The following is a 25,976-nucleotide window of genomic DNA, read 5'->3' on the forward strand; positions in this document are numbered from 1 at the left end:
ATGTGAAACTGTTAGTTGTGGTCAGAGCCTTATTTTAGTGATTTGAAAATCAAAATATTAATTTATTTTTGGTAATAGGCTACTATCAAATTAAATGATAACCGCTCATTTTTTTTTAATGTTACTCCTCTAGGGAAATGAAGGGGTGTGTTTTTAATTTATATTGAAATTATCAATAAAGTAATTGAAATAAGTTCATAAGACTTCCTTAGATTAACTTTGACTGACTATTTATCGTGACTTTGTCCTTCTCCAAGAGTAGCTCGCTTAATTGAAAACTTGTTTACTAATGAAAATTATGGTTTTTATGTTTTTAGACATGCAGTTGTTATTTACTTGATCGAGGTATAAACAGCAAAAAAATTCTGGCATTGTTGAGCAAATCTGTCTTTAAGGTAAGAGTGCCCCTCCCTCTTTTTTTTCTTAATTTGCTGCATTTTTTTCCACTTATTTCTGTAAAATATGTTCTAGTAAGATTTTTGATCCTTGCAAGTGTAATTAAGTTTGTTCTAATTTTTTTAAAAAATTTAAGTAATCTTTAAGTACTGCTCCTATGAAAACATTATTAACAGTAAAATATTTATATAATACTAAGAATTATATGTATGTGTGTTTATATATACACATAATATATAATATGCTTAATTATATAGTGACACACACAACAAATATATATTTTTAATTCCTTGCAGTAATGTAAAGGAGACGTGAAAATTATATTCTGATTTTAGAAGTCTGATTTTTTAATGTCTACTCTTAGATATGTATTTTACCATCTATATTTAAGTTTGCTCTGCATATGTAAAAGAGCCTGAAAGTTAGTAAGTCTTGAAATGATGTGGTTGCACTTCGCAAGTATTACTTAGTCAGGAATTAGGGCCAGGATGCAAAAGCTTTTTAATGTAATAATCTAAAGTTAATTAAAAGATAACAATTTTGTCACACTTTTGATGTAGCTGTTACAGTGGGCCAGTGAATTTTTATGAAGAAAAATATTTGTAGTTCCTGAGAGGCAGCAGAATATCTATCTCTCCGTGTTGGAGTGGTCACTCGCTAGGTTATGACACCTGAACTCCACAACCTGCATGGATGAGAGCCCAGAAATAAGGCGAGCCGGTGACTTAGTTTCATGATCTCTCCTTCACTTACATCCCTCTAATCAAAGAATGGAAAGCGTTAATATGAAGTTGCTGTGTTCTGTTTATGTTTCATATCCATGTATAGGACACACAACACTGTTCAGTTGGTCTGGGGAATTGACTTTGTTCAACACTATGAATTGCCTCAAAATTATGGTTATGAAAATTATGCAGTGAATTATCAAGATTTACAAACAGTTCTACCAATCCTTAGAGTTTTGTGTAGCAGTCATTTTAATTCTCCACTTAGGTGTGACTAGATTGTTACTTTGCAGGTTACAGAAGTTCAAAATCTTAATATTCTAGGTTTATAGTTTTTTGAAGTAATGTGCTGAGCAGAGTTTAAAGAAAAAAAACCCTGATAGATTGAGTTTGGACTTCATTTTTTATTGCTAGGCTTCCAAGGAAGAAGTAATCTCTTCTCAAGATCATGTTCCTTTTGGACTTAAAAATGAAAGACATGAAATGGACCCTTCAGAGTCAAGTCTAGGTAAGCAGTCAGATTCTCTGAGACTTCCTTTGTTTCAGTATTCTCTAAATCAATTCCCTGGGTGAGATTTTCTCAGTCAGGTACACAGGTTTTTTTCTTTCTCCATTGCCTTTATATTGTACATATTGTTCATCTTTCATCTAATTCTCTTTCTGTTTTCAGGATTTGTGCCTATTACCAGTGAAAGTAAGCTTATAGCAGTTAAAGGACCAGTACCATGCCAGATTTCTCTAAATTGTGAGAAGACTACACTACCTGTTGCGTTCACCACTCCCGCAACTCACTTTAAGCCTATTATTTTGCAACAAAATGCAAATATAATAAAGTTAGTATATCCTACTGCAAAATAAGTTAAAAGTTTGTTATTAAATCTACTGAATTTGTCCTCAAAAATACTTTGCTCCTTTTCAGAGAGGTTCACAAACCAACTTCTGTGCAATGCAAGAAAGAGATAAGAGAAGAAAAACACATGGACCACAACAGATCAGTATTATATGAAGGAAACACAAATGGTCATGGTACCGAGGACCCAGCTGTTGTTGAAACTGCACCTGAAATACCTGAGTGTCATTTACAAATGCCAGCCTACTCATCCCAAATATCTTCAGAAGAGCAAAAGTCTGGCAACGTGGTTATTTCTACGGTTACATTACCATCACGGTCTGATTCCTCGCATCTTTTACAAGAAAAGAACATTTTATCTGAAGTTTCTTCAAGCTCCTTGGCTTTTCCTGCATCTTCCAATACTCTTCATATAAATAACATCATTCTCAAACAGGACACAGAGAAAAGAGTTTTAACGTTTGTACCAGTACATTTAGCTGTATCAGAGCAAATACCAAATAAACCTCTTCGTTCAAGAATTGCTTATGACTGCTGTCATAGTTTGCCAGTGCTACTTTTGAGTACTATTGCAAGTTATAAAATGAGCACACAAACAGAAGACGATGCCTCCCTTCGTGAAGTGCAAAACTGTGAAATCACTAATACACAGAACAAGTCTGAAAAAAGTAACCAAATTAATAAAACCAACTGCCAAGATCCTGAGTGTGCTACCAGTTTAGACAGTGTTTTCACTGAGCAAGGACATGCACTGTGTACCTCAGTGAATCAAAACACTTCCTATCTCCTTGATGTAGAAGCCTTGTCCCAGCAGAACAGAACAAGTGACACTTTATTACAGAAAGTAGCTCATCTTATACAAGAGGAGTTTGCGTTTGATGGCTATCTTGAGAATGGAGTTGAAGTTATTAATATGGGTATGTATGTTTTCTTATATATATTATATCATTGATATAAAAGAATGTTATTAGTAATGTGTTCTTTCTGTTTCTCTTTCTATCACTCACTCTTTTTTTTTTTTTTTAATAAGGTAACTTTATTTTAACCTTAAAGGAAATTAAGTTTGGTATGTTCTCTGATGCAATTTGTGAGAAATTTTGTGACCTGTACTGGGATGAAAAATTACTGGAGAATCTCTACCAGGTTGTAAATGGAGAAAGAGCTTCACATTTGTGGTAGGTATTTTTTCAGCTTTTTCCTTCTTACAGTTTGGCTTGATGTTTTTTCTATTTCCAAAATTTTAAGAGCTTGCCTATTACTAGCAGCAGGAAAGGATATGCTGCTTCTCTTCAGGTGTCTTTACTTGTTTCCTGTCAACTGTTAATTTTCCATTCTATCAGATACTTCTTGGCTTCCCCCATAGCAAATAGTACTTAATGAATTAGCAGGAAATACTTTGTATAAAGCTTGTCTGTATCTCTGCCCTAGGGTAGGTGAATAATGGAGATCTAATTCCGATCAAATACTGTTCGTAACTATTGATGGAGAGCTTCATACTCGTGTTAGAGAAAGGCCATTTAATCAGAACTGAAATATATTGTTTTTACTGTTCAGCTTGCTTATTCTGTTTGGGTTCCTGTTTTTTTATGCGTTGGCTCAAATTCTCCTTAATTTAAAAGTAAAGTTGCCTTGATGCATCCTTTTCATTCTAATGACACCTTAGAACAAGAAAATTAATTTAGCTTTGCTAGAAGTGCCTTTTACTTTACCTTAGTTTGACCTAATGTTCCTCCTCACAATTTTTGTAGGTAGCATGTTAAGTGAGAAAACACCACCTTAATTAAATTCACATTTTTACTGTTTCATTTTCAGTGACATATTTACCTTGAAAAACAATAAAGACTGTACTTGTTTTATTGCAGCCTCCAAATGTAACACACTTTTAAAAACATCTTACCAAAAACTATTGTAAGCAGTAGTGAATGCATATGCAGAAATTATGTATGTTTTCTTTGTCTGTGTGGTCCTGAACTATAGGCTGGAAGTTTTGACAAAGCAGCTTAGTACATGCAGTCCAGGAGAACTTCAGTATTAGAGGTGTTTCATGTGAGCAGCATGTTTCAGGGGGAACGGAGTATGACCTCCAGATATAAGGCCCTCACATACTGGCCCATTACTCGTTAGGGTTGGGAGTTTTAAGGAACCATTGAAAACTGGTGAGAGGTTAGGTTCTTAATTCCCAGAGTTGAATGTTTTGGCAGGAGAAGGTTGAGCTATTGCAGCTGAATTACTGAGACATCTGAAGAGGTCAACATCTATATGAACTTTTCTTAGGATGTAAAATCTTTGAAAGTGGGAGAAAAAAGGAAATCATCATTTATTAACCACTAAAAAAATACAGGTCTAGCTTTTAGATCACAGTTAAGAACTGCCTCAGAATATCACTGAGATACTGTTTTCCCATTCATCTGCAGAATACAGCAATTCTTAATTGTTATGTTCTTTAACTCAAAACTATCATATTCTTGTTAGGGACAACTTAGAGTCAGACTGTTATCCAGAGACTGAATCCTGAATGAAAAACCCATTGCAATAATTTGCAGTCTAAGTTATGCCTGGAGTTATGCCATCTGTTTATGTGTGTTCTGATATTTTTGTTGAAATTTTGCTAAATGTTGTAAAGGAAAATCTCTGCACCTTGCTCAGTGTGCCTTAATGTCAATAAGAATTTGAATATTTTTCCTGTAAATTAACAACTGAAATTGTGCATACAAACGTCAGGAGTTAGATAAATGCAGTGAAGTCCTTCATGTAGATGCTAGCATTATTCGTAAGATCTCATTTTATCCTGATGTAAATATTTAAGGATATGAAACATTAATTTTTCCCCATCCTCTTGTATTTTCAGCATAACTGAGGCAGGTGATTCAAAATGTGGCAGTGTATTCCAGGAGCTGAAGCAATCTGACAGCTTTTTGGCAAGCAGCAATCAGATGGAGGGTGAGAAGGGACTTTGTGTTTCTAGATCTTTGTGTGTGCTGAGAATCCACCAGTGACTCAAGTTTGGAGAGATTGGCACTTGCAGTGTGCCTTCAGAAAAACATTCACCTCAGAGCTTATGACAGAGTATCTGAACATTGTTGATGCCTTGTGGAATTGTTTTTTATTTGAAGCTTATATATCTGACCAAATGTCATTGAGTGGGATGCCTGCTTCTAAAGCAACATGCAACTGTTGAAAAAGTCATGAAATCCTACTTGCTACATGTGTTTTTTTCTTGTGTTCACCCAGTAGATGTTCTAGTGGCATGCTTTAACGGAGAGAGGGGGGAAGAGGTCAGCCTTACTGAATCAGCTCCATACAGCGTAGCAAGCTTAGCGAGAGAGGAGAGCTTTAGAAAATGCTTGACTCCTTAGGCATTACTGAATCAGGTGAGGATAGACTGAGAGGTGACTCACTAACATTTAGCATACCTGGTCCTTCTTTTTTCACTTACCAGAATTTAAGCAAAGCCAGGCAGTAAAATAAAAAATATATTAAAATAAAAGTAGGGATTGTCAACTAAATTATTTACAAAATCTGGGAAAGGGATTGTACAGAGCTTGTACAAGCTGTTTCATAGTCTAAAGTTACAGAAATTTCACTTGTTTCTGTAGTCCTGAATCTCCTTTCTTGCACATTTTCATGCATTTGTACATAAAGCACATATAAGTCCATCTGTTTTTAAACTAGGTTACTTCTCTGTTTTGAGTAAAGTTGGATTGGGTGTTATGGCAAAACTTAAATTTGTGAGCTTGCACTTGGCTGCTGTCACGCTATGTTACAATTTTTATTTCTGCTTAGAATGATTGCAAGTGTAGAGCGAGGCCTTCCCATGGGGTATGTGACTTCTTTGCACCAGTAACTCAGGTCCATTTAACTCTAAGGCTGGCATATCTAAACCCTGGGGGATTGCTCAAGTGAAAAGGCAGACTTCTGGCAGGTGGCTCCTGTCTGCATTGTGCCAACCTTTGACTGTCACCGCAATCCCTTAGGACTGATAGTAGCTGTTATAACTTCAGAGAAGTCCCATCATAGCTCAAGGGAACTGGTCCTGTAGGAGTAGAATGTTCAACAGTAACATGTGTGTGTCCTTTGGCTGCAACAAATACTCTTGCTCTCTATATATGAAGTAAAGAGCTTCAAGGGTATGGATGAAAAAATCTGAAGAGCTAAGTTTTTTAATGATGTGTGTACAGGTTTGACATGTTTAATTTTGTTCTGAAGCTTCTGTACTATACTTTGTTTAAATGCTTTTTGTACGTATTCAGAACATATTTTGTATTTTTCAAAAACTTATTGACCAAAACTTAATAGTTTTGCAGTTTCTTTAACCTTTACCATTTTACAAGGTATAGCTGAGAAAAAGAAAGCACAGAGCCAAAATAAGCATAAAGGGAACATGAAAGATATTGTTGTCATAGCAATTGACATTTTAAAGTGGAGTAGCACACCTATAACACTGTTAGAGGGCACAGGCAGTCTCACAATTGTATTTTGTATGTGTGGCATTTAAGTTTAACAAAGCATACATCAAAACATGTGACCATTATTCCTTTGACTCCACCCCTCACCCTCTTTAGGAGAAGTGGAAGCAACCTTTGACATGAAGGCTGAGCCTGTGATGAATACATCACTAGACGAAAAGGACTTGGACGAGTCACCTGCAGATAACTGTGAAAAAGAATTCAGGCTGCAGAATACTATTCTTATAGAAAAAGAGGGACAGTGTTTACAAAGCAATGACTGTTGTGTTGGTACAGGCTTTGCAGAAGAAAATATGGAGCCAGGGGAAGAGAGCATGATAAAGACAGCTGAAAACAGCTACCTTGCGTCTCCCAACCTACCTGACTTTCACAGCTGTAATCCTGGTTGGAGCAGTGCATTTTATGGAGCTGACTGTTTTGGTTCCGAAGTTCATAGTTACGTGAAAAACCTTGGAAAGCAGAAATCAAGTGAGTCACAAAATATAGATGCTAAGAAAGTGGTGAGTACATTGATTTAAAATCATTAAGATACCTCTTTACTTACTAGTTAAAAGTATGATAATATCTGTTGTGTTATAGTCAGTTGAACCCCTCTTTCTTCTGTTAAATACTGACTCTAAAATGCTTTCCTACTGAAATGTGTTGTGTCTTAGGGATAAAGCAGGGTAGGGATAGTATTCTGGAACGAAGAGCACTGATATAAAATTGATATCATTGAACTACAACCTGTCTTTTCTTCCCGAAGCTGAGTGGAAAAGCACCACCTGCGGTATGCACCAAAGCTGTGGTGGTAATATTATGAAAAAGAGCTGAGGCTGGCTATGACTGGTGTATAGCCCAGGCTCTCAAAAGGTTCTGCCCTCCGTATGCACTGAGCCCTTTCCCTTGGTCACAGTGAATTCCCTGAAGCTTCTCACCCTTGTCAGCAGAATGGCCATTAGCTCTCAGATCTTGGAGACCACTAATCATCATCAAGAGGGTGGCCTTGTGCCTTTTAAACAGTTTGGGGGCTGGGGTGGGAGGAGTTTATTTTAGATTAGCAAGATCTTTCATGCCCTTAAAGATCACATTGATCATATTTACTTAATTTTTACATTTGTGCATCTGTCTGTAACAAGCTTCAGTTCATAAATATGTTAAGTCCAAAGCAGCGGGTAAGGATATATATGAAACTGTAGAAACCTATGTAGTTGGAGCTGGTTCATGGAAGGAGACAATGAAATTGAAGTAAGTGGGTTAGTATTGGAATACCTATTAGTGTAGGGATACCTGAAATCTTTTTGTGTCCCTGAGAGTGGTTAATTATTTGGTTGGTGTTATCAGTAATTTTTCAGCTGGATAAATATTTAATAAAGATGAAGCAAAAGTTGTACTGCTTTTGCAGATTTACTTACTATGAAATTGGTTGAATTTGTTGCTTTATATTTAAATGAGCATAACATAGTAGACCTGGACAGTTGAAAATAAGATCTGGACTTCTTCATCTCTAGATAGTCTGTTTAAATCTCAGTGGATCTATTCACATCCATCGTCTGTGAAACGATGTGACCTCACTACAATTTGCAATAAAAACCATCACTGTATTTTTCTGTCAAGCAAGTTAAAGCCTGATTCATTAAGGACGTTCAGCCTCTCTTTTGCTCCTTAATGTCCAGGTGTTGGCACATAGGAGAAAACAGCGTGAGAAACGTGACCTACTCTTGGTTTGTGTAAAAATAAAATGAAAAAAAGCTTTCAGGACTGTTGCTCTAAAAATTTACATCTACTCAAGTATTCACATTTTTAATCCTATAGGGTTGTTTAACACTGTGTAAGTATGCCAGCTAGAGAAAAATGGACTTGCATATAATCTCCCTTATTCAAGGGACTGACTCTTGTCTGCAGAACTGATTTTCAAGAGTAAGGAGCTTTTATAAGCATCTAATTAGATTTTTCTAACAAGTAGTCGTCTTACTCTGAGATTTTACAGACCTCTCACCAACTTAGCTTGATTCAAAAGGATAAATGATCTTTTCTTCTGAGTACTTGGCAATTGTTTTTCCCTATTGAACTAGCAGATGTACAACAAAAATGAAGCAAGATTTAAGGTGTTTAGAGTGTTGGCTCTGGAATCTGCTTGCAAAATTAATGTATGCTATTATATATTGCTACTATTTGCACTAATGTGCAAGAACTTGGCTAACCCAACAACCATGCAAGGGGTTGGGGGCAGGGGGAACAGTCATGAGATATGTCTGTAGAAAATTATAGTCTTTGTGCCCCATGCATTCCACTGAGGGAGATTACTGTTGATACTAAATGCAGATCATTCAGTAATCAGTTCATAGCAACAGAAAATACATTGCAGCACCTGAAAAAAGTGCGTACTCTTCTCACTACTGAGGGTAGATGAACTAATCTTTGTTTCTTGTTTGTTAAATATATAGGTATATAAATATACATGTATGTATATATATATGTATTACACATATATGACTAGTAAAATCAGATGGTTATAATTAGTATGAAATCTTAGTAGATGGACAAGAATTAGACCCTGATCTTATTCTGTTTCAGTAATGCAGAACTAGTGTATGTGATCTGGACTGCACATGAGGCCAGATGGACAAACAGGAATAAAATAATTATTTGTAGAAATAGAAGCCTCATATCTTACATAAAAAGCCTTCCTAATGCATCAGGTCACTCTGTGTACAAGTTAAAAAGAATACCATTATAAACTATCATCTTCAATTATGTCATTAAATTCAGTTTATATTCCACTATCTTCTTCAGAGATTAAGAGAAGACTAAATTCACTTGTACGCTGTATTATTAATGCACTGCAAAAGGAAAATTAATTTGCACAGAAACATATATTCTGTGTGTTGTGCTAAGTAATAGCAGGTTCAGCTCCCGCTTATGGCACGCATCCTGCAGACACAAAGCCTTCCAGCCCTTGCAGCAAAGCAGGAGGGGAAGGCAGCCGCCAGGGCTGCCCTCTCTCCAGGGGCACGTACAGGGCTGCCCTCACAATAAGGGTTTTTCTGTGCTCTGATCAGCCCGCTTTCACTTCTCTTGCGGCACCAAGCCTTCGCCCTTAGCCTCTGTCCTCTTCCTCTTTGCCTGCGCTGGCTTTCAGCTCTTCCCTCCAGGGCTTGTAAGTCCCTTTGCAGAGTCTCCACCCAACTTCTCTGCCCCCAGCCTGTGACCAGGAGGTTCGTAGTGAACACGCAGCACGTTCTGCTCACGCTCTTCCCTGTCCCATCCCTCTTCCCCAGTATTCTGGATCCGTGCAGGGAGCTGCCCTTCAGCATGTAAACACCGGTGCTTTAAGGGCAACTTGGAATCATCACTTTTCCCAAGTAAACAAGTGATTCTGCCGTTCCTTTGTTCCCCGGGCGAAGGGACATGCTGTAGAAAAGTGTCTTGAGGAGCAAAATATACTTCAGAGGAAGCAGGATCTAATCCCATAACATTGCACATACTGCTTCATCAAGAATTCGATTTATGCTAGACCTGAATGGTCTATGGAAGATGATGATGTAGAATAGACTGGGAAGGCATCTATCTTCTACTACTCGCCCAGAGTTATTTAGGGGACAAGACGCTTCTTAACGTATCCATTAGATGCCAAACATCAGAAAATGGCCATTTTTTCTGATTCCCTTCCTGTGATTATATTCTCTTAATCAGTTTGTTTTCACTTCCACTGATGAAATAAAAATGAATCTTAAGCGAAAGCAAGCTGTTTCCAATTTATAATCTAGATAATAACTTTTCTGAGCTTTCACTAGTCTGTATGTGATGACTATATAATAAGTTTTAAAAATCCACAGGGTTTAAGTTGTGTGATTCTTGCTGCTAATGTGAACTGTGTTGTTAAACCTTTTGAGCTTCTGTCAAAAACGCACCCCTCAGTGACAGGTTTTTGCTCAAACTCAAATTAATTTCTAGTAAGTCCATGCCATCAAAAGTTAACCTATTTACCAATCTGTTGTTTGATATTTTAGCTCTGAGCCATGTGTTTTTTGATTATTCTGCTTATGGGAGTTCTATCTGCTGCACTGAGTGAATTTATTCCATTTAAAATGTTGTTTCACATAACTAGGTCGCTGGTAGTTAGCTTAGGGCCCAAATACAAAAGCCACCACTTTGAAAAACCACAGTACACATTATGTTCCAATACCCTTGTTTCCTAATGAATCTCTAGATAGGTGTGTTTTTTAGTTTAGTTTTTTTTTCCCTCTGGTAGCTCTTTGCAGGTTTTATTTCAGTATATCATGTTCTAATCATGGGGTAGCCTTTTTTTTCTGCTGTCATTTCTTTTTTCCATGATCTCTTAATTGCACTGCTAATTTTTTCATCTTTACATACAACTTACTTTAAAAGAGGTACAATCAAGTGTGTTTTGTCTTTTCATACTTATTTATTCAGCAGCTTGTTTACCTGTTATACGCTGCTTAAGGGAAAGGCATTCTGCAATGAGAATACATATGGAAAGTGTGCATTTCACTCTCCTATTTGGAACTCAATTGCTAAGTGTGTATGTGATGGGAAAAAATTATATAGGGTCGATTTTCATAGTGCATTCTGGTTTTTAAATACTATTTAAAACTTCTTTTAATACATAAAAGCACTACTGGATGTAATTACTGAATTGACTGTTTTTGGTTCCTGTGAACCTCATTTTATTTGAATGCCTAGGAGCAGACCCTTCTAAAAGTCCCAATAGATTTGGGATTTGTTAGACTTCCACGTACCCCTGAATGTCTCATCCGCATTTAGCTATGAAAACTGAGGGGGGGGGGGGGGATCTAATCTGTTTGTTTTACTCACTTAGTTTCTGAACAGTTAATTTTAAAATACTTGGAATTCAACAGAATCCCAGTTTTTATCCAAATATTATTGCATGCGATTCAAAAATCGTCTAGCAATTGGCATTTGACATTCAGCTTTATCAGTTTCTACTTTCTATTTTGCTGGGAAAACAAACTCAAATGCAATGTCCCTTTATGTTTTACAAGGGCAGCTACTTATCAGAAACTATTATCCCAGATCAGAAGCTGACCCTAGTATGGACGGCCCACTTTCATTGACTGGAAAAACAATGAAAACTTGGATACACAAACAAATATAAATGTTTACATTAAAAATGATATTATTGTGCTAAGCAGGGTATACGTCTGTCTCTATCCACTGTTTAAAAGTTACATAGCTCAAGAGAAATTTAGTTTTTCTATTGTATAAAATGCATAAATATAAAACATATAAACTGAACTTCAAAATTGATATATCCTTTATACAGCAGGTCTCCTGCCTGACTTTTGACCTGGTTGTGTAGTATAATGTAAACCTGGCATGTATCACTTCCTGAACAGCAAAATGAGCAGTCTAGTGGGAACTTTTGTAACACTTCAAAGTTTTCATCTAGAAAGCATGTGTTCTTAATGATGACTAACTGCTTCTGACTTTGCTATATTTTCTTCTGTTCTGAAGTTATACTCAATATCAAGAGAATAAGTGCATACAGAGCTTTTTTTTGGGGGGGGAGAGTCATGAAAATGTAATTTAGATAAATACATGAAAATACTAATGCATTTACAAAAATTGTTAGCACCCCAAAATGTATTTCATAGTCTTTCTCATATGATCATAAGTTAATTCTGGCATGAAAGATGACAGCAATCCTTGGAATCAGTAAGAAAAATGTAGTCTCACTACTCGAGTCCAGCAGCAGTAGTTCCCAAAAATTCATTCTCACATATAATCATGAGACAAAAAGACCTATCACATGCCTGAAACCATGTTTAGTTGTTTAGCCATGCTGAAGCCTGACCAGTGAACCTGCACATTGACTGAAAACCAGAGCCTACAGACTGGTTTGGAAACCACTGCTTTAAGTCAGACATTCAGTGCTTGCAGCAGATCTAGGTCAGCTGCTTAACAGAGCATTTCTGGGGTGGGCTCTGATTTCAGAGCCTATTGCTTTTAGTTTTGGAGGACTTTGGAGTGTCATTTTAAGAAAATGCTCTTGAAAACAACCAGATAAGTGCAATTACATGTCAAGACATATTTACAGAAATGGATTTAGACAAACTCGAATGTACTCTCATCACACACAAACCAGCTCCAGTTCAGAAGTTGTAAAACTGTAACTCCAGTAATGTTTTGGGGGGCAGAGGATGCTTGCTGTAGCCATCCTGCACAGCATAGCTGTGAAAGGCTGTTCTTCCTCGCTATCATCATATTGTTACTGTTTGGATATTCTTTCTCATGCAAAATAACTCTTAGGTAGCTTCTGTTTCTTACTGAAACTTTGCGGGAAAAGCATTTACCATTATGATCAGAATCTTTTTCGTCTTTACACAGGAACTGGAACAATTGCTAATGATAGAGACAAAAAATTATAGAAAGACCATAAAGTTTTATCAGAAGCTATTGCAGAAAGAAAGAAGAAACAAAGGTAATATTACAGCAACCTGCTAGTAATGAAATGGGATATCACATCATTTAAGGAAATTTCCATATACATCAAATCATTGATGTTTTTATGCTGTGTGTATTTTTACATGCAAAGGTTCTGAAATCAAATCGATGTTGCCCAAACTGAAAGGACAGCTACAGGAAATGAAATCAAAGGTGCAGTTTCTTGAACTGGTGAAGAAGTACGTGCAGGCAAGTCAGATGTTGTTTTGCTTTGGTTTCATGTGTCATTCCAATACTGCATCAGTGTAGCTGGCCCTTCAAGTCAGCATGTGAAATGTGGAATGTTTCGACAAGAGCTAAATTAGGTAAAATTTAAAAGAATGATTGGAATAAATGTAATAGCTGTCCAGTATTGTTTAAAAAAAAGCAATTGTTTAAATAAATGTGTTTGACTTTAGGTTGAATTGACTGCATTTTCTGTGGATTTTCCTCTTTGTTTTTGTACGTTTTATTTTTGCATTGCTTTGGGTCTTTGAGCAGATCATGTATGCGGAGCAGTGGGGTGTGGAGTCCTGTGTGCTTCCCACAGTCGTTCACAACAGCAGAACTGACACGTTGGATGTGGCACCTACTGAAGAGCCATCGTTGCTTGTTTACTATAATACAGTGAAACACCAATGCAATAATCAAAATGGAATAAGAGATTTGCAGGCTGGAACACCACTTGATTTAATGGCTTATTTATATTCTAGGTATAGTATATTTTGCACATCCTTAGTTGGGAGTGAAGCAGGGTGTTGTTATTAGTTTTAAAAAAACAGTTTCTACAATAGATCTTAAATATTCAAGATCGCATGAACTCTCCTTTGTATATCAAGCTTACTGTTCCTGTGCAGAAATGGGCATGGGAATGGCAAAAGGCAGTCTAAGAAATAAGCTGAACCACAAAGTTTGGATTTGATCTTAAACTGGAGCAGTTGATAATAAATCAAAAATTAATAACTTTAAACTTTTTAATCCTTTCCTTATTTGAAGTTTAGCTCTGATAGTTGCCATGGAATCATGGCTTTACGTTACTGCTAGCAGGTAGCAATTCTTCAGAACATATAATTTGATAATTCCTATTACATAGGGTCTGGAGGTGAAAACACAGGTTCTGCTTTACAAATTATGGACTCAGTCCTTGAGACTGATCAAGACATATGCTTTTCTCAGGGCTGTAGAGGGGGACAAAGATGTCCTTTAACGCTCAGTTGGGACGAGGGGGTGTCGTTCCAAGGTACCCTGGGAGTGACCGTAGGAGGGAGGGGAACAGCCTGAGAGATGGGACGGCTCCATCAGCCTTGCGCCACTGTCGGGCTCTAAATACAAAAGACACTCCCAGGTGATTTGTAAGTCACAGTTTCATCTGGTTTGAACAGTCAAAGATACAAGGATTCAGTTTCCAAAAAGCGCAAAATGAAATGGAGCGTTTTAAGCGGCAGAGGCAGGTGATAGGAAGCAACATAAGCTTTTACCCCTGACTCGTCCTGACCCTTAGACCGAGTTACTTATCCTGCGTGCTGCCCTTCCTGGGTCAGAGCAAACAAAATGCCTTGGAATCAGAGCTTCACCATTCAGCAGTTTGCAGTAAGCTGTCAAGTAGACATGACAATTAGCTCAGCTTAGTATCTTGTGTACATGTATATAAATATATATAAATAAAATACACTCATATATAATGTGTAAGTATAGTTTTATCATTAAAGCAGCTGCTATTCTAATTACTGCTACAAGAAAAATCTCATTTTCTTTATCAAAGCATCTACTTTTTATGCTTTTACTGTAAAAATCTGCAGCAGCATCAAATGAGATGACAGAAACAAGAAAATTAAATGTGTTCTTCAGTACTAATATTAGAAAGTAAATTTTGAAGATAATAGAAATGTCAGAGAGGTTCTTCATAAAACTCTAATCTCTTTATTAACTTTTTTATTAAACAGAAATTATACTTCTGCTGTTGGCAATCTCAATATTTCTCATTTTTCTCCAAAGCATTGATGTGTAAAAATGAAATAAAAATGAATCAGAATTTCCTGTAGAGCTTGTGAATTTGAAATCCCTGCCAGTTCCTGGTGTTTTGAGGATTTTTATTGTTGCTGTACTCTACTGCAAGAAGAAATCATGTTCTTGCTTGTCTGAAGTTTTCTCTTGTGCTTCACAGAAATGCATTTTTGGAAGGTTACGTACAGCAGTTTCTCTACACTTTTCGTTATTTCTGCACACAAGAAGAGTTTTTGCAGTCTCTTCTTGAAAGAATCAGCAGCACTTTATCCAGGTACAGTAACTTCCTGTGAAAAATATTATCAAAGCACAATTGGCTTTTCCTCTAATGGCAAAGAGCTGCTTCTGAAAAGAGCTACTTAATGAACTTTAGTTTTTGATGGTTGTTTTTATAAGACTGGCTTGGCAAGTGAGAGTGAAATTAGAGCAAGTGCTATATTTGGCAGTATGCTTTCTTAATGTTTTCTTCTAAATTCTGTGAATCTTGCTTTAGCCAATTGTTCGATATTGGATCATAAACACAACCACAGTTTTGTTTCCGTAGAGTCACAGACTGTAGAGATGTGAAACGTAAGCATTTAATTGTACGGTCAAAACCATATAGTATCTGCAGTTTTTTCAACATTTATTTTTAATTGTAATAAGGTATCAATTTTGGTACAATAAGTGCCTTTTTCTTCTCACCAGTGCAAGTCTGGACCCTTCCACATCATTTACCAAAATATGTAACCGCAGTTTCTACATCCTGCAGGCTTGGATTGAAGACTGCTACAGTGTAGACTTTGCAACAAATACTGATCTTTTGTATACTCTGAAAGAGTTTATTTCTTCCAAGGTAAGACAGAATTTTGCTGGAAGCTTTAAGAAAAAAAAGGTCAGTTGAAGTCAGTTATGGTGTATGAGACACTGCTATTATAAAATCTGTCTTAAGTACAAATAAAAGTAAAGTACAAAAAAAATTTGCTGTCTTTGACAGCTATGTTCAGTACAGCTGATTTTGGACTGACTCAAGTCTTATAAGTATTTTGTATCTTGCTTATAATTTCTGGGAAATTCAGTTCAATATTCTATTAATCTATATTCCATTTACAGATTGCTCCATTAAATGGCTATGGTGAGCGCTTGTTGTCATTGCTTGAGGATTCTTCTGCCAGGAAAAGTGGCAGTGCTTATCATTGCTCCAGCATGGACAAATGTGAAGAGGAGGGTGAGGAGGACAGAAAAGCATTACATTCGTTGTGTAAAAAGCTCTCAGAAGATGTTTCCAGGAAGGTATGTGGTTTCTTTAGATCGTAGTATATTCAGCACCTTTTCCATATATTATTTTCTCACAAAAAACAAAACAAAACAAAAACAGAGTATTCAGTTTAGGAGCTGGACCCTGATTCTGTAAAAATGTATATACCTGTGCTTTGTCTGCTGAAAGTTTCTATGGTTTAAACAGTTGTACAACTAGAAAGCTCATCTGAAGCCTTAACTGTGCCCTGTCAACTGTTTCAGTAATAATAGATCAGATAAACCAAATTCTGAGAGGAGTCAAACACTTCACCCTTGATACTAGCTGGTGATTCATAGTTACTGGGAAACCTTTTCTCCCCCTTGGCAATTATTGATACTTTTTATTACATATACATCTTCATTTGTAAGACCAGAAGTATAAGAAAACAGTGAGGGGCAAGGTTTCCTTCTAGAATTTCAAGCTTGTAGCAAAAACTCTTCTGCACTTTTGTCTGTCTTTACTCATTTATAGAGTATGCTAGTGAAAAGTAACCCCAGAACCTGGAACATACTATAGCCTTTGCCCGAAAAAAGTCCTATTCACAGAGTAACTGGAGTGGCATATGAAAGTTGAATGTATTGATATTGTGCAAATTGAATTTGGGATCACCGTCTTGATAAAGTTGCAAAATTCTATGGGGTACATCAGAGATTCAATCAATAAAGGGCAAAAAGAATAGGGAAAAAGCAGACTTCTTTTATTGATGTTGCATCACAATGATACCAGAAGACAGAAGGGAAAAGAATGGAAAAACGAGCAATGTTACTTCAAGCAGTATGTGATTAGAAGTTAATATCAGGATTAGAAGTTAGTATCACAGTGATTAGCAGTTGATATCACAACAGTGGAGTTAATGAAGAGAGGGCATACTGAACATACAGTGAAATACTGCAAGATTATGCCCAGGAAAATAGCATGATCTAGAATGAGATCAACAGTTCACCTTCTGGAAGGACGTTCATTGCAAGTCATACAGGGGAGAAGTTTGAAAATAAAGTTTGATGTCTGTGCTGAACAAAGTCAATGAATAATGATTTGGAATATACAGTACTGCACGCTAGAGCTGTGAAGGTCAGAGGAAATCCATGCCCTGACCAAAAATTGTAAAAAATAAAAAATCCAAAGAACAAGTTACCTTTCAGTCTGATAATGTTGTTGTAAAGAATAATCTTAAGGCATTGACTTGGCCTCATGTTAATTTTTTTTGAATTTGGCGAAAGTGCTCTGTGCTCTGGAAAGAGAACGATAATGTATGCATTAATTCTGATTGCAGCAATAGCCTTTGTATGAGCTTTCATACATTTTCACTCATATGTAGTATCTGTTTCACAGGGCTGTTGGATTCCAAGCAAAAAGAGTGCCAGAGATAGTAAGAGGTAAAATATAAAACTCCAGAACATAAATTATTTTATGTTGACAGGCTTGAATACATAAAAGTTTGTTTTAAATACAGATTGGTTTAGATCTAGAAGCTTCCTGCTCAGGCTCATTGACTGTGCATATCATATTAACCTAAAATAGCAGTATGGGGAAACCAGTTAGTGTATGCCTCTCTGGGTAAGCTTGAAGACTAGCTAAAGAGTTTTGCATTTCCAAAGGTCTTTCTCTGACATGGTGTTCCAGAAGGTTAGATCAATAGGAGACGTAACGTTGGCCTTAGAGAACAGGAGACATAACATTGGCCGCCTTTTTTAGTCCGCAGAACTTCAACTGGAAGCTTTCCAAAGGCATGGGACCAATTGCCCATCATCAGAGACAGCGACTGTACACTATTTCATCCGTTTTGCCAAAGCCATGCTATCACAATTTTACAGAAGAATTCCCGGTTTCCTTTGCTAAAGCAGATGAAGTGGAACCATATCTCTTAACAGAATACAGTGTGCAACAGCTTTGTTGTCAGCTGACATTGCTACAACAGGTACAAAGGACTGGGTTCACTTGGAAGTACCAATAATGCACATCTTACTTTATAGTCAGCCTCTTTTCTTTACTGTTTTCCAACCTTATTGCAAGTTGAGTGGGCTTTCACTATTTCGTAATGCTTGGAATTATAATACTCCATTTTTCTCCAAGTCTCTACAGTGAAATCTAGAATGGCTAACTCGATTCATAGGCACTGATGCCTGTGATAAATTTTGTGAAGAAAAGAAATTTCTGTCATTTTTATCCTCTAGCATTTTAAAAGGATTGCTAGCTCTAACAACAGGATGTATCTTGTTCTTTTTGTTTAGGAAATATTTCATAAATGCCATCCAGTACACTTTCTAAATTCAAGAGCACTTGGTGTTAAAGACAAATGTGTGGCTTCCCAAAAGTAAGTACATTGCATGTTTTAACCATCGCTCTATTCTGTTGATGCACAATAGTTCATGTTATACCTTTAATACATCCAGGAAGAGAGAAACTTTTAAAATACTTTCTGTTTTTCCTCAGAGTAGATATTATCTTTACATGTGTTTTTGAACTTCAGGAGATTTTATATATATGTATATGTGTGTAGCTACATATGTGTGTACATATGTGTGGTAGCTCACATATGCAAAGTGATTTCCTTGAAATCTAAAGTAAGTCACGCCAAAGTATTAGGGAAAATTTATGTTGTGGGCCTTGTGGAGGATTTATTTTGTGGGGAGAAAATTGTAATGGTTTCTGAAGCAGGCTACTTGGCAACTATATCCATGTATAATCTCCGTGACTATTCATTTTGTGCTGTTACAGCTGCTGATGTTCACAGATACGTAAGAATTTTCTTATAGTTCCTATAGAGTGATTACAAATTTTAAATTATTTGTTCAACTGTAATTATTATTTTCATCCAGCCACATGGGCTCTTAATTATAACTGATTGAGGTCTAGTTCTTACATACCCAATGGATTCTGCTAGCTTCTGATTAGTACTTGTTAATTATACTAAATGTAGTAGAATTTTCAGGCTAACAATGGGGAAGGTCCATGTAAATCAGATCTTCTTGTATAAGTTGTTGAATGTCAGAGGCAAGATCAGCTGGTTTATACTGATTTGGGGTGGAGGCATGGGGAAAGGAACTTGTGGTGCCGCTGGGTGTCAGGACCAGAGAACAGCCACTGGCCCATTGTTGAATAGCATAGATGTAGCCTTATGCCCTTTCAGGCTCGGTTTCTTATGTGGTTTCAGGTTTTATTGCATTTGGATTCTCGCTGTTATTTTGTGTGTTAGCTGTTTTTCCGCTTGAACAAATTTGTTTTTTCAGGAACAAGTGTGAAGGTGTCTTTTTATACAGAAGTGTATGCTGCACATGCTTATCTTGTAATTACATATGCTTATCTTGTAATTTTAAGATATTTATTTATTTATTAATAAGTAATTTTAAGGTTTAAGATAAGTAACATATCTCACCATGTACTTTTTAAAAAGTTTTAAAAATCAAGATTGAAAACACTGCAAAGTTATTTTAAATGGTTAGAAATTGACATTTTTCCTTACAAATCCAGTATCTGCATTACTTATTTTTGCCTTTTTTTTTCTCCCCACCCTTTTCATAGAGCTGTTTTGACTGAGGCAGTTTCACTTAAAGTCTGTAATTTGTTTCTGTCAAAGTGTGTACAAGACCAGTATCTTCTACAGTTGTTAAGAAATGCAGACAGTATCAGTACCTGGGTTGCTGCTGAAATTGTAACGTGTCACACTTCAAAGGTTTGTCATAGTTTTATTATATTATTAATTATGAAACTGTTACCTATTTTCTGTCCCTGTCAGTGGACTGTCAGCAGTTTGGTTTATTGTCACTAGGAGGGTCTGCTTGATGTTTTGTAGTAGCAGGTTTGAAAACTTAATAGAATATAAGAAATTAGTTGCCTAAGGATAAGAGAAGTCAGACTTTAACAGGGAAACCTCAGTGACAGAAAAAATAGTGACAGAGGGATATATTACTACAGTCAACAATTTTGATGACAAATTCTGAAAGAAGGTGCATCTCTTTTTTCCTCCTCCTCATCTAATTTTCTTATTTCCAGTCACTTTGTAGATTTATGTAGTAGCACATTCGAGGAGTAATTAGATTTCTGTCTGGCCAGTTACTATTTCTGTCAAAACCAAGCAGCTGTTGACTGTTGTGATTAACTGAAATTTCAGAACTGCGTGCATCGCTTATCTACCTTCTTGTTTAACGGAAGGTTTAACGGAAGGTCACTCCTTAAACTTGATTTATGCTTTGACTTCTGAACTGACTACTGGAGTAATATCTTAGTAAATCTGTGTTTCAATGGCTACTAGGCTGCTACCAGATGATTCCTTTCTAATCACTATGAAAAATCTGAGTCTACATCTATCCACAGTTGTTTCTGTGGATTCAAGGGATCAGAGACCAAACCTCTGAATTCCCTTATCACTCTTTCTGTTGGGTTATCTTCTGGGTTTTTATTTGGCTTCCCAATTTATAGTATTTCTCAGAAACATATATGTGAAATGAACAATTCAAATAGTTTTTAACAAATCCTGGGAGAAGAAATAATCTGCTAGAATCACAATATATAGCTCACAGTTTATATTTCTGACAGGCAGTACAGCACTGGTTGGTCATATAAAGTCTGCATGTTTTGCTAACCTTTCAAGGTACTCAGTAGACACTATATATGAATGATTTTCAGTGAGTAGTGTCGTGTTAGTCCCTTGCTTTCTCTCTGCTGTTTTCTTCTAGTGCTTCTTTCCAGCCTTGCAAGAGCAATAGAATCAAGAAATTACTGGTGATAAGCACTGGGTGTGAGTCTTAGCACCACTCGCTACTTGCAAGGGTACTTTATCCCCACGAAATCAGTAGAACTACTTTCTAATTCCAAAATAAAGTGGTACCCAGATTAAGCTTTTTACTAGCAACTGACTGAATTTGATAGCTTCCAAACACACATGAGCTCTAAAAAAAATTGTGTATCTTAATATTTTTTTCCAGCTGCAGGTGAGCTTGTTATCAAAATTTCTTCTTATAGCAAAATCCTGCTATGAACAAAGAAATTTTGCCACTGCGATGCAAATCTTAGCAGGCTTGGAAAATCTTATTGTTCGACAGTTACCAGTAAGTGATACATTTTGGGACTCTTTTCTGTAACTATTTTGTTTAAACATAATCTTGTTCTGATACGGAGAGTAATGTGAATAACAAAACTGTATTTTGTTTTATTGGAAGGCATGGAAAATTTTACCTGCAAAAGTAGCTGAAATAATGGAAGAACTCAAGGCTGTTGAGGTATAGTATAAAGTCTTTAATGTAAAATACTCCTTGGGGGTTGGAGAAGATATGAGATCTGCCTACATGGGTGCCTCTGCAGGATAAAAGCCAAAATGATTATTTTGTGCTACTAAGGAGATTTTAATTTGATTTAAGACTGTTAGCTCTTGATTAGTCCAGAGTTAACATTAATTTTCATCTCCGTATTTTTCTTAAAAATGTATCCTATGTGGCTAAAAAAAAAGACATTTCAAAGCAATTTAGGATATACACTTTTTCTTTTGATTTCTGCAGGAGTTTTGTGACTCTAATCTGTTTTGAACAACCTTAAGTGTTTGTTCTTATCACAGGCATTCCCTCATTGATCTATCTGATTTTGAAACCTAGAGAAAAATTCTAAGATATAATTTTGTCTGTGGATTAGAAACATCAAGAATTCTCTTTTGGGATATCTTTTGATTGAAGTTACTTTCTTTAGTTCCGTATTTTAAAATGTCTGCCACCAGATTAATTTAAAGTGTTTTCTTCAACTGCAATGCCAAAAGTTAAAATTCATTACAAATAAATATGTAGTGCTAAACACATAAAATGGAGACCTTCTTATAAAGCCTGCTGTGACACTAAACCTGAGATTTGTTTGTGTACATTTTTAAACCAGGTGTTTTTAAAAAGTGACAGCTTATGTTTGATGGAAGGAGAAAGGTTCAAAACACATCCAACAATTCCATCAGCCCATGTTTTGGCTATGCATGTCCAACAGCTTGAAACTGGAGGATTCACGATGACAAATGGAGCTCACAAGTGGACTAAACTTAGGTAACTATTTTAATTATATGTATATCACCTAAATTTTTAGAACAGAATATGGTCTAATGAGGTAATAAGAGGAAACACAGCATTTCACATTAGCGGTTTAAATCATTGCATCATTTTGACATCAGATATAGAAGTGAACGCTCTGTGCCTTTGAATGTAAAGTTTTATCATCAGCAGCAAAACAAAATAATCTTTTTTTCCCATATTTTCTTTCAAGAAATATTGCAAAAGTTGTGAGCCAAGTTCATGCATTTCAAGAGAATCCCTATACATTTACACCAGATTTCAAGCTGCAGTCTTACCTCAGACAAAGAATAACTCGTTTTAAAGATGCAGACATTTCTGCCTTGGCAGCTGACAACTGTGCCAACTTCCATCAGATACCAGCAGAAAAGCATTCTCGAAAAATTCAAGACACACTGCGCAGGATGAAGGCAACATTTCAGTAATTATTTGCATTTTATCTGTTCTATGCCAAGTGTAAAACTGCATTAAGTTGACTACATCTCCTGGACCAATTCCCAAGCAAATAGTTAAGTGAAGTGAATTTCAACATACTATCTCAAGTTGAAATGGATATATTTCTTAACATGGAATTGTAAAACACTGTCTAATGAGATTGGATTTCCTGGATGACTTATCAAAAGGATAAAAATAAAGAGAAAAGTAAAGAGAGGGTATAGATGAAAAGGATAACTCATTCTGTCACTGTTCTTTATCAGAAAAATAATTAGTCCACAAACAAATGTGGAAGAAATACTGTGGAAAGAACTTAAAATCACGGTTTCTGTTGCAAAGTTGGCCTAGGAGAGTTCAGAGTGTAGTTCATTAGATGTTGAATATATTTTTATAAAAACATAGTGCATTTGTACCCTGTCACAGTGTGCATATAATTCAGGGGCACAAGTCCTCTGCTATCCTCTAACTGTTGGTGGTTTTTTCTGTTATGGCGTGTTTCATGAAAACTATACTTGATTTAAATAATTGGCCATCTTTTTCTTCAAACATACTAAAGAAGGAGAGGAATGCCATGCTGAAACATTTTGGTTTGCTTTTAATGCCATTGAACTAACCTGTTTCCAAATAAAAGTAAGACCTGAATCTAAATATTACCACTTTGTTGCTCTGGTTCTGCCTTTGTGGCAGATGTGAAATTGCTTGTTTCTGTCTGTACTTGGTGCAAGAGTCACTTTGCTGATTTGTGTACGTATGTGCACACATTTGATTATAGCTTTTGCTCCTGACATTACTTTACTAGACTGTAATGCTGCAACAGCACTAAGTAAAGATAACTGTGTGTGAAATTTGGATCTGCATCTTGTGAAACTTTGGTGCTAACATATTTATAGAGCTTATGCTTACAAGGCCATCTAAATGCCAATGAAATTGGACGATATTGCTAGAAAGTTTGTTGAGCTACCAAGGTTTATGCAAGGCCAAGACTTTAAACCTACAAGTTGCTTACAAATACAAGTATTTCTATCAGAGTGAAGACTAGTAGTACTCAAAGAGAGATAGGGAAGGGCAAGAAACAGCTAAAATAAGCTCTATCCTGAAGGTAGTTTCTTAGAAAAATGAAGAAAAAAGATATTTTGGAAAGAGCAATGTGAACTAACTGCACTGGAATATTTTTTTGAGGGGAAAGATAATGAAATAAGAAATGGGAATGTGCACATCTTTAGTGTTTTGCAAACTGTAGTATTGCGTTTGACAGAAATGCATGTGCGTGTTAAATTGTAGCTTGTTCAATGTTGAAGAGGAAAGCTTCTCCTTTTCTCTTATCAATAATGGCAATATATATGAACACAAGCCTTTTGCTTCTGCTCTTTCTCAGTCAAACACAATTTGTGCCAGTTCTTTCCATTAAATACCTCAGTAACTTATTCATGCTAATATATTAACACCAGACTAACTTTTGTGCTGTCTTACTAGTTTAAACAATTGTAGAACTCAGTCCCCAGCAGGATTTTCTTGCATTTGTTCTACTTTTAAGATGAATTATTTTGATACATATATGTAAGTTTATCTTGTCATTAATTGTAGTATCCTGACTTACCCCTAGGAAGTAGAATGTGTTGTTATTTTAATAATATTTCTCTAAAATTCTCAACTGTAAAAACACTTAATGATTACCTCTTATCTTTGTGTAATACAGTGATGCAAGAATGTCAATGATAATGCTATCATCAGGCATAAATTTCACATAATATTTGATCTATATGCATTTATTCTAATTTTTTTATTTTTAATTATTTGCTTTGCTTTCTCAAATGAAAGTTTACCACTCACTTAAAGCCACGCCTTGCCTTTGAAAGACAGTAAAATTTAAAGTAGCATAATCTTAACTAATGCAAAGAACTCCACAAAACTTTCTAATCACATGATCTTAGTAAATGCATTGGATACAGTTGTCAGTCAGACTGTTGAAATTGCTTTTCTGGTTTTACTTAGCATTTGCATTTTGCACCCATGATATTTAGCTCATATATTTGTTACAGTTTTGATCAGGATTTAAAACAATTACTACATCTAGAAAATATTATGTTTCTTCTATGACAATAACTGGTGCTATTCAAGCATTTAAAAATCATTTCTTACCTTCTGTGTAATGCTTCAGTGTATCAGACTTGGTATTGCTGTAAATGCATATGATTGCATTATGGTACTACTTTGGGGTGTTCTCATCAATCAGATATTTAAGATTTTCTATTTAGATACCACCCCACAATAAAAAATAATGTAAATAGCTATTGAAAAAATCGCAGTTTTACAAGAAAACTGGTCTGCTTTTGTCCATGAACACTGATGTATGCACCTCTTATATGACACAGATTTCTGAATAAAGTTATGTCTAGCATCTAACTGTATTGTTTGTTTATGAGTAACTTGTAGGAGGGATGGGGATAAAGTTTCCTTTCCTTGTTGGGAATGTCCTTTTAAAACAAAATGAAGGACAAAATTTGTCAAAGAAACAAGTTCAGTATGATTTAGTTGACAAAAGTTTCTTCGTGTCAGTAATGCATAATTGAAGGAGCATGCAGTCTACCCCATGTTCCCGTTCCAATATCAAATGAGAATGTTTGGAAAAAATGAGGTGGTTCTATAACCTGGAACTGCCACTAGCTCTCCTATTTCTTCTCCATTTTCCACTCTCATCCCTCATCTTGTTTTTACGTTGATTATTTTTCAAACAGTGACCCATGGAGTTTCTGAAATGAAATGTGCTCCTTGCTTTGCAGTTGCTCGGTGACACTGGTGTTCTTCCTGCTTCCCTTCGCGGGTGTCTGTCCCCAGAATCCCTGGGGTTTTTAGGCCTTCTGCTAGGTAGAGACCTGGGTACCAAGTCCTAGCTACACTACGTGCATTTGAAAGCTTTATATTTGAGTTTCCAGGACGCACAGCTCCAACACCTCTAGAAGCCAGGAAACATGACTGAATTCTGTTGGATCCTATGAGTTATTTCATAGAAGCCCAACCCAGGAAACTGGAAAATATTTCATGAATCAACACAGATTCATGGTTCTGACAAATCTCTTTCCCTGGAAACTTTTTAACCAGTTCTGAACTTTGCATTTTATTTTTCTCTATTCTGCATTCTTTGTGTATTAGATTGGGTTTTTTTAAGCATTCCTGGGACTCTTTTATAACTCTTCTGAGTATTGTATGTGATTTGCAAAGGATCCAAATTTTAGGAAAGCCATTTCTAAATAACAAACAAATAAGCTATAGTCTGAAGGGAGGGAAGCTGGCAACGTTTTTTCAGTGGTAAAGATATGATTGTGATTGTTTCAA

General features: G+C 36.1%; 1 protein-coding gene across 1 annotated transcript in view; it reads left to right on the top strand.

Annotated features, from left to right (window-relative positions):
* LOC135326029 (kinase non-catalytic C-lobe domain-containing protein 1-like) overlaps positions 1-24,285 on the top strand; it is a 44,199-nt gene extending 19,914 nt beyond the window's left edge. Inside the window, exons 8-27 of the mRNA XM_064503921.1 lie at positions 318-395; positions 1,536-1,629; positions 1,792-1,954; positions 2,041-2,888; positions 3,002-3,146; positions 4,820-4,911; positions 6,534-6,937; positions 12,789-12,882; positions 12,997-13,094; positions 13,386-13,597; positions 15,049-15,162; positions 15,576-15,723; positions 15,981-16,160; positions 17,870-18,085; positions 18,399-18,481; positions 19,690-19,840; positions 21,093-21,215; positions 21,327-21,386; positions 22,027-22,184; positions 22,402-24,285. Of these exons, the coding sequence (XP_064359991.1) occupies positions 318-395; positions 1,536-1,629; positions 1,792-1,954; positions 2,041-2,888; positions 3,002-3,146; positions 4,820-4,911; positions 6,534-6,937; positions 12,789-12,882; positions 12,997-13,094; positions 13,386-13,597; positions 15,049-15,162; positions 15,576-15,723; positions 15,981-16,160; positions 17,870-18,085; positions 18,399-18,481; positions 19,690-19,840; positions 21,093-21,215; positions 21,327-21,386; positions 22,027-22,184; positions 22,402-22,633 (3,693 nt within the window). The 3' untranslated portion in view covers positions 22,634-24,285. The remainder of the gene's footprint in view (positions 1-317; positions 396-1,535; positions 1,630-1,791; positions 1,955-2,040; positions 2,889-3,001; positions 3,147-4,819; positions 4,912-6,533; positions 6,938-12,788; positions 12,883-12,996; positions 13,095-13,385; positions 13,598-15,048; positions 15,163-15,575; positions 15,724-15,980; positions 16,161-17,869; positions 18,086-18,398; positions 18,482-19,689; positions 19,841-21,092; positions 21,216-21,326; positions 21,387-22,026; positions 22,185-22,401) is intronic.
* Positions 24,286-25,976: the final 1,691 nt, after the last annotated feature.

The sequence above is a fragment of the Dromaius novaehollandiae genome, unplaced genomic scaffold, assembly GCF_036370855.1.
Source record: "Dromaius novaehollandiae isolate bDroNov1 unplaced genomic scaffold, bDroNov1.hap1 HAP1_SCAFFOLD_42, whole genome shotgun sequence".
In the NCBI taxonomy this organism is placed as follows: domain Eukaryota; kingdom Metazoa; phylum Chordata; class Aves; order Casuariiformes; family Dromaiidae; genus Dromaius; species Dromaius novaehollandiae.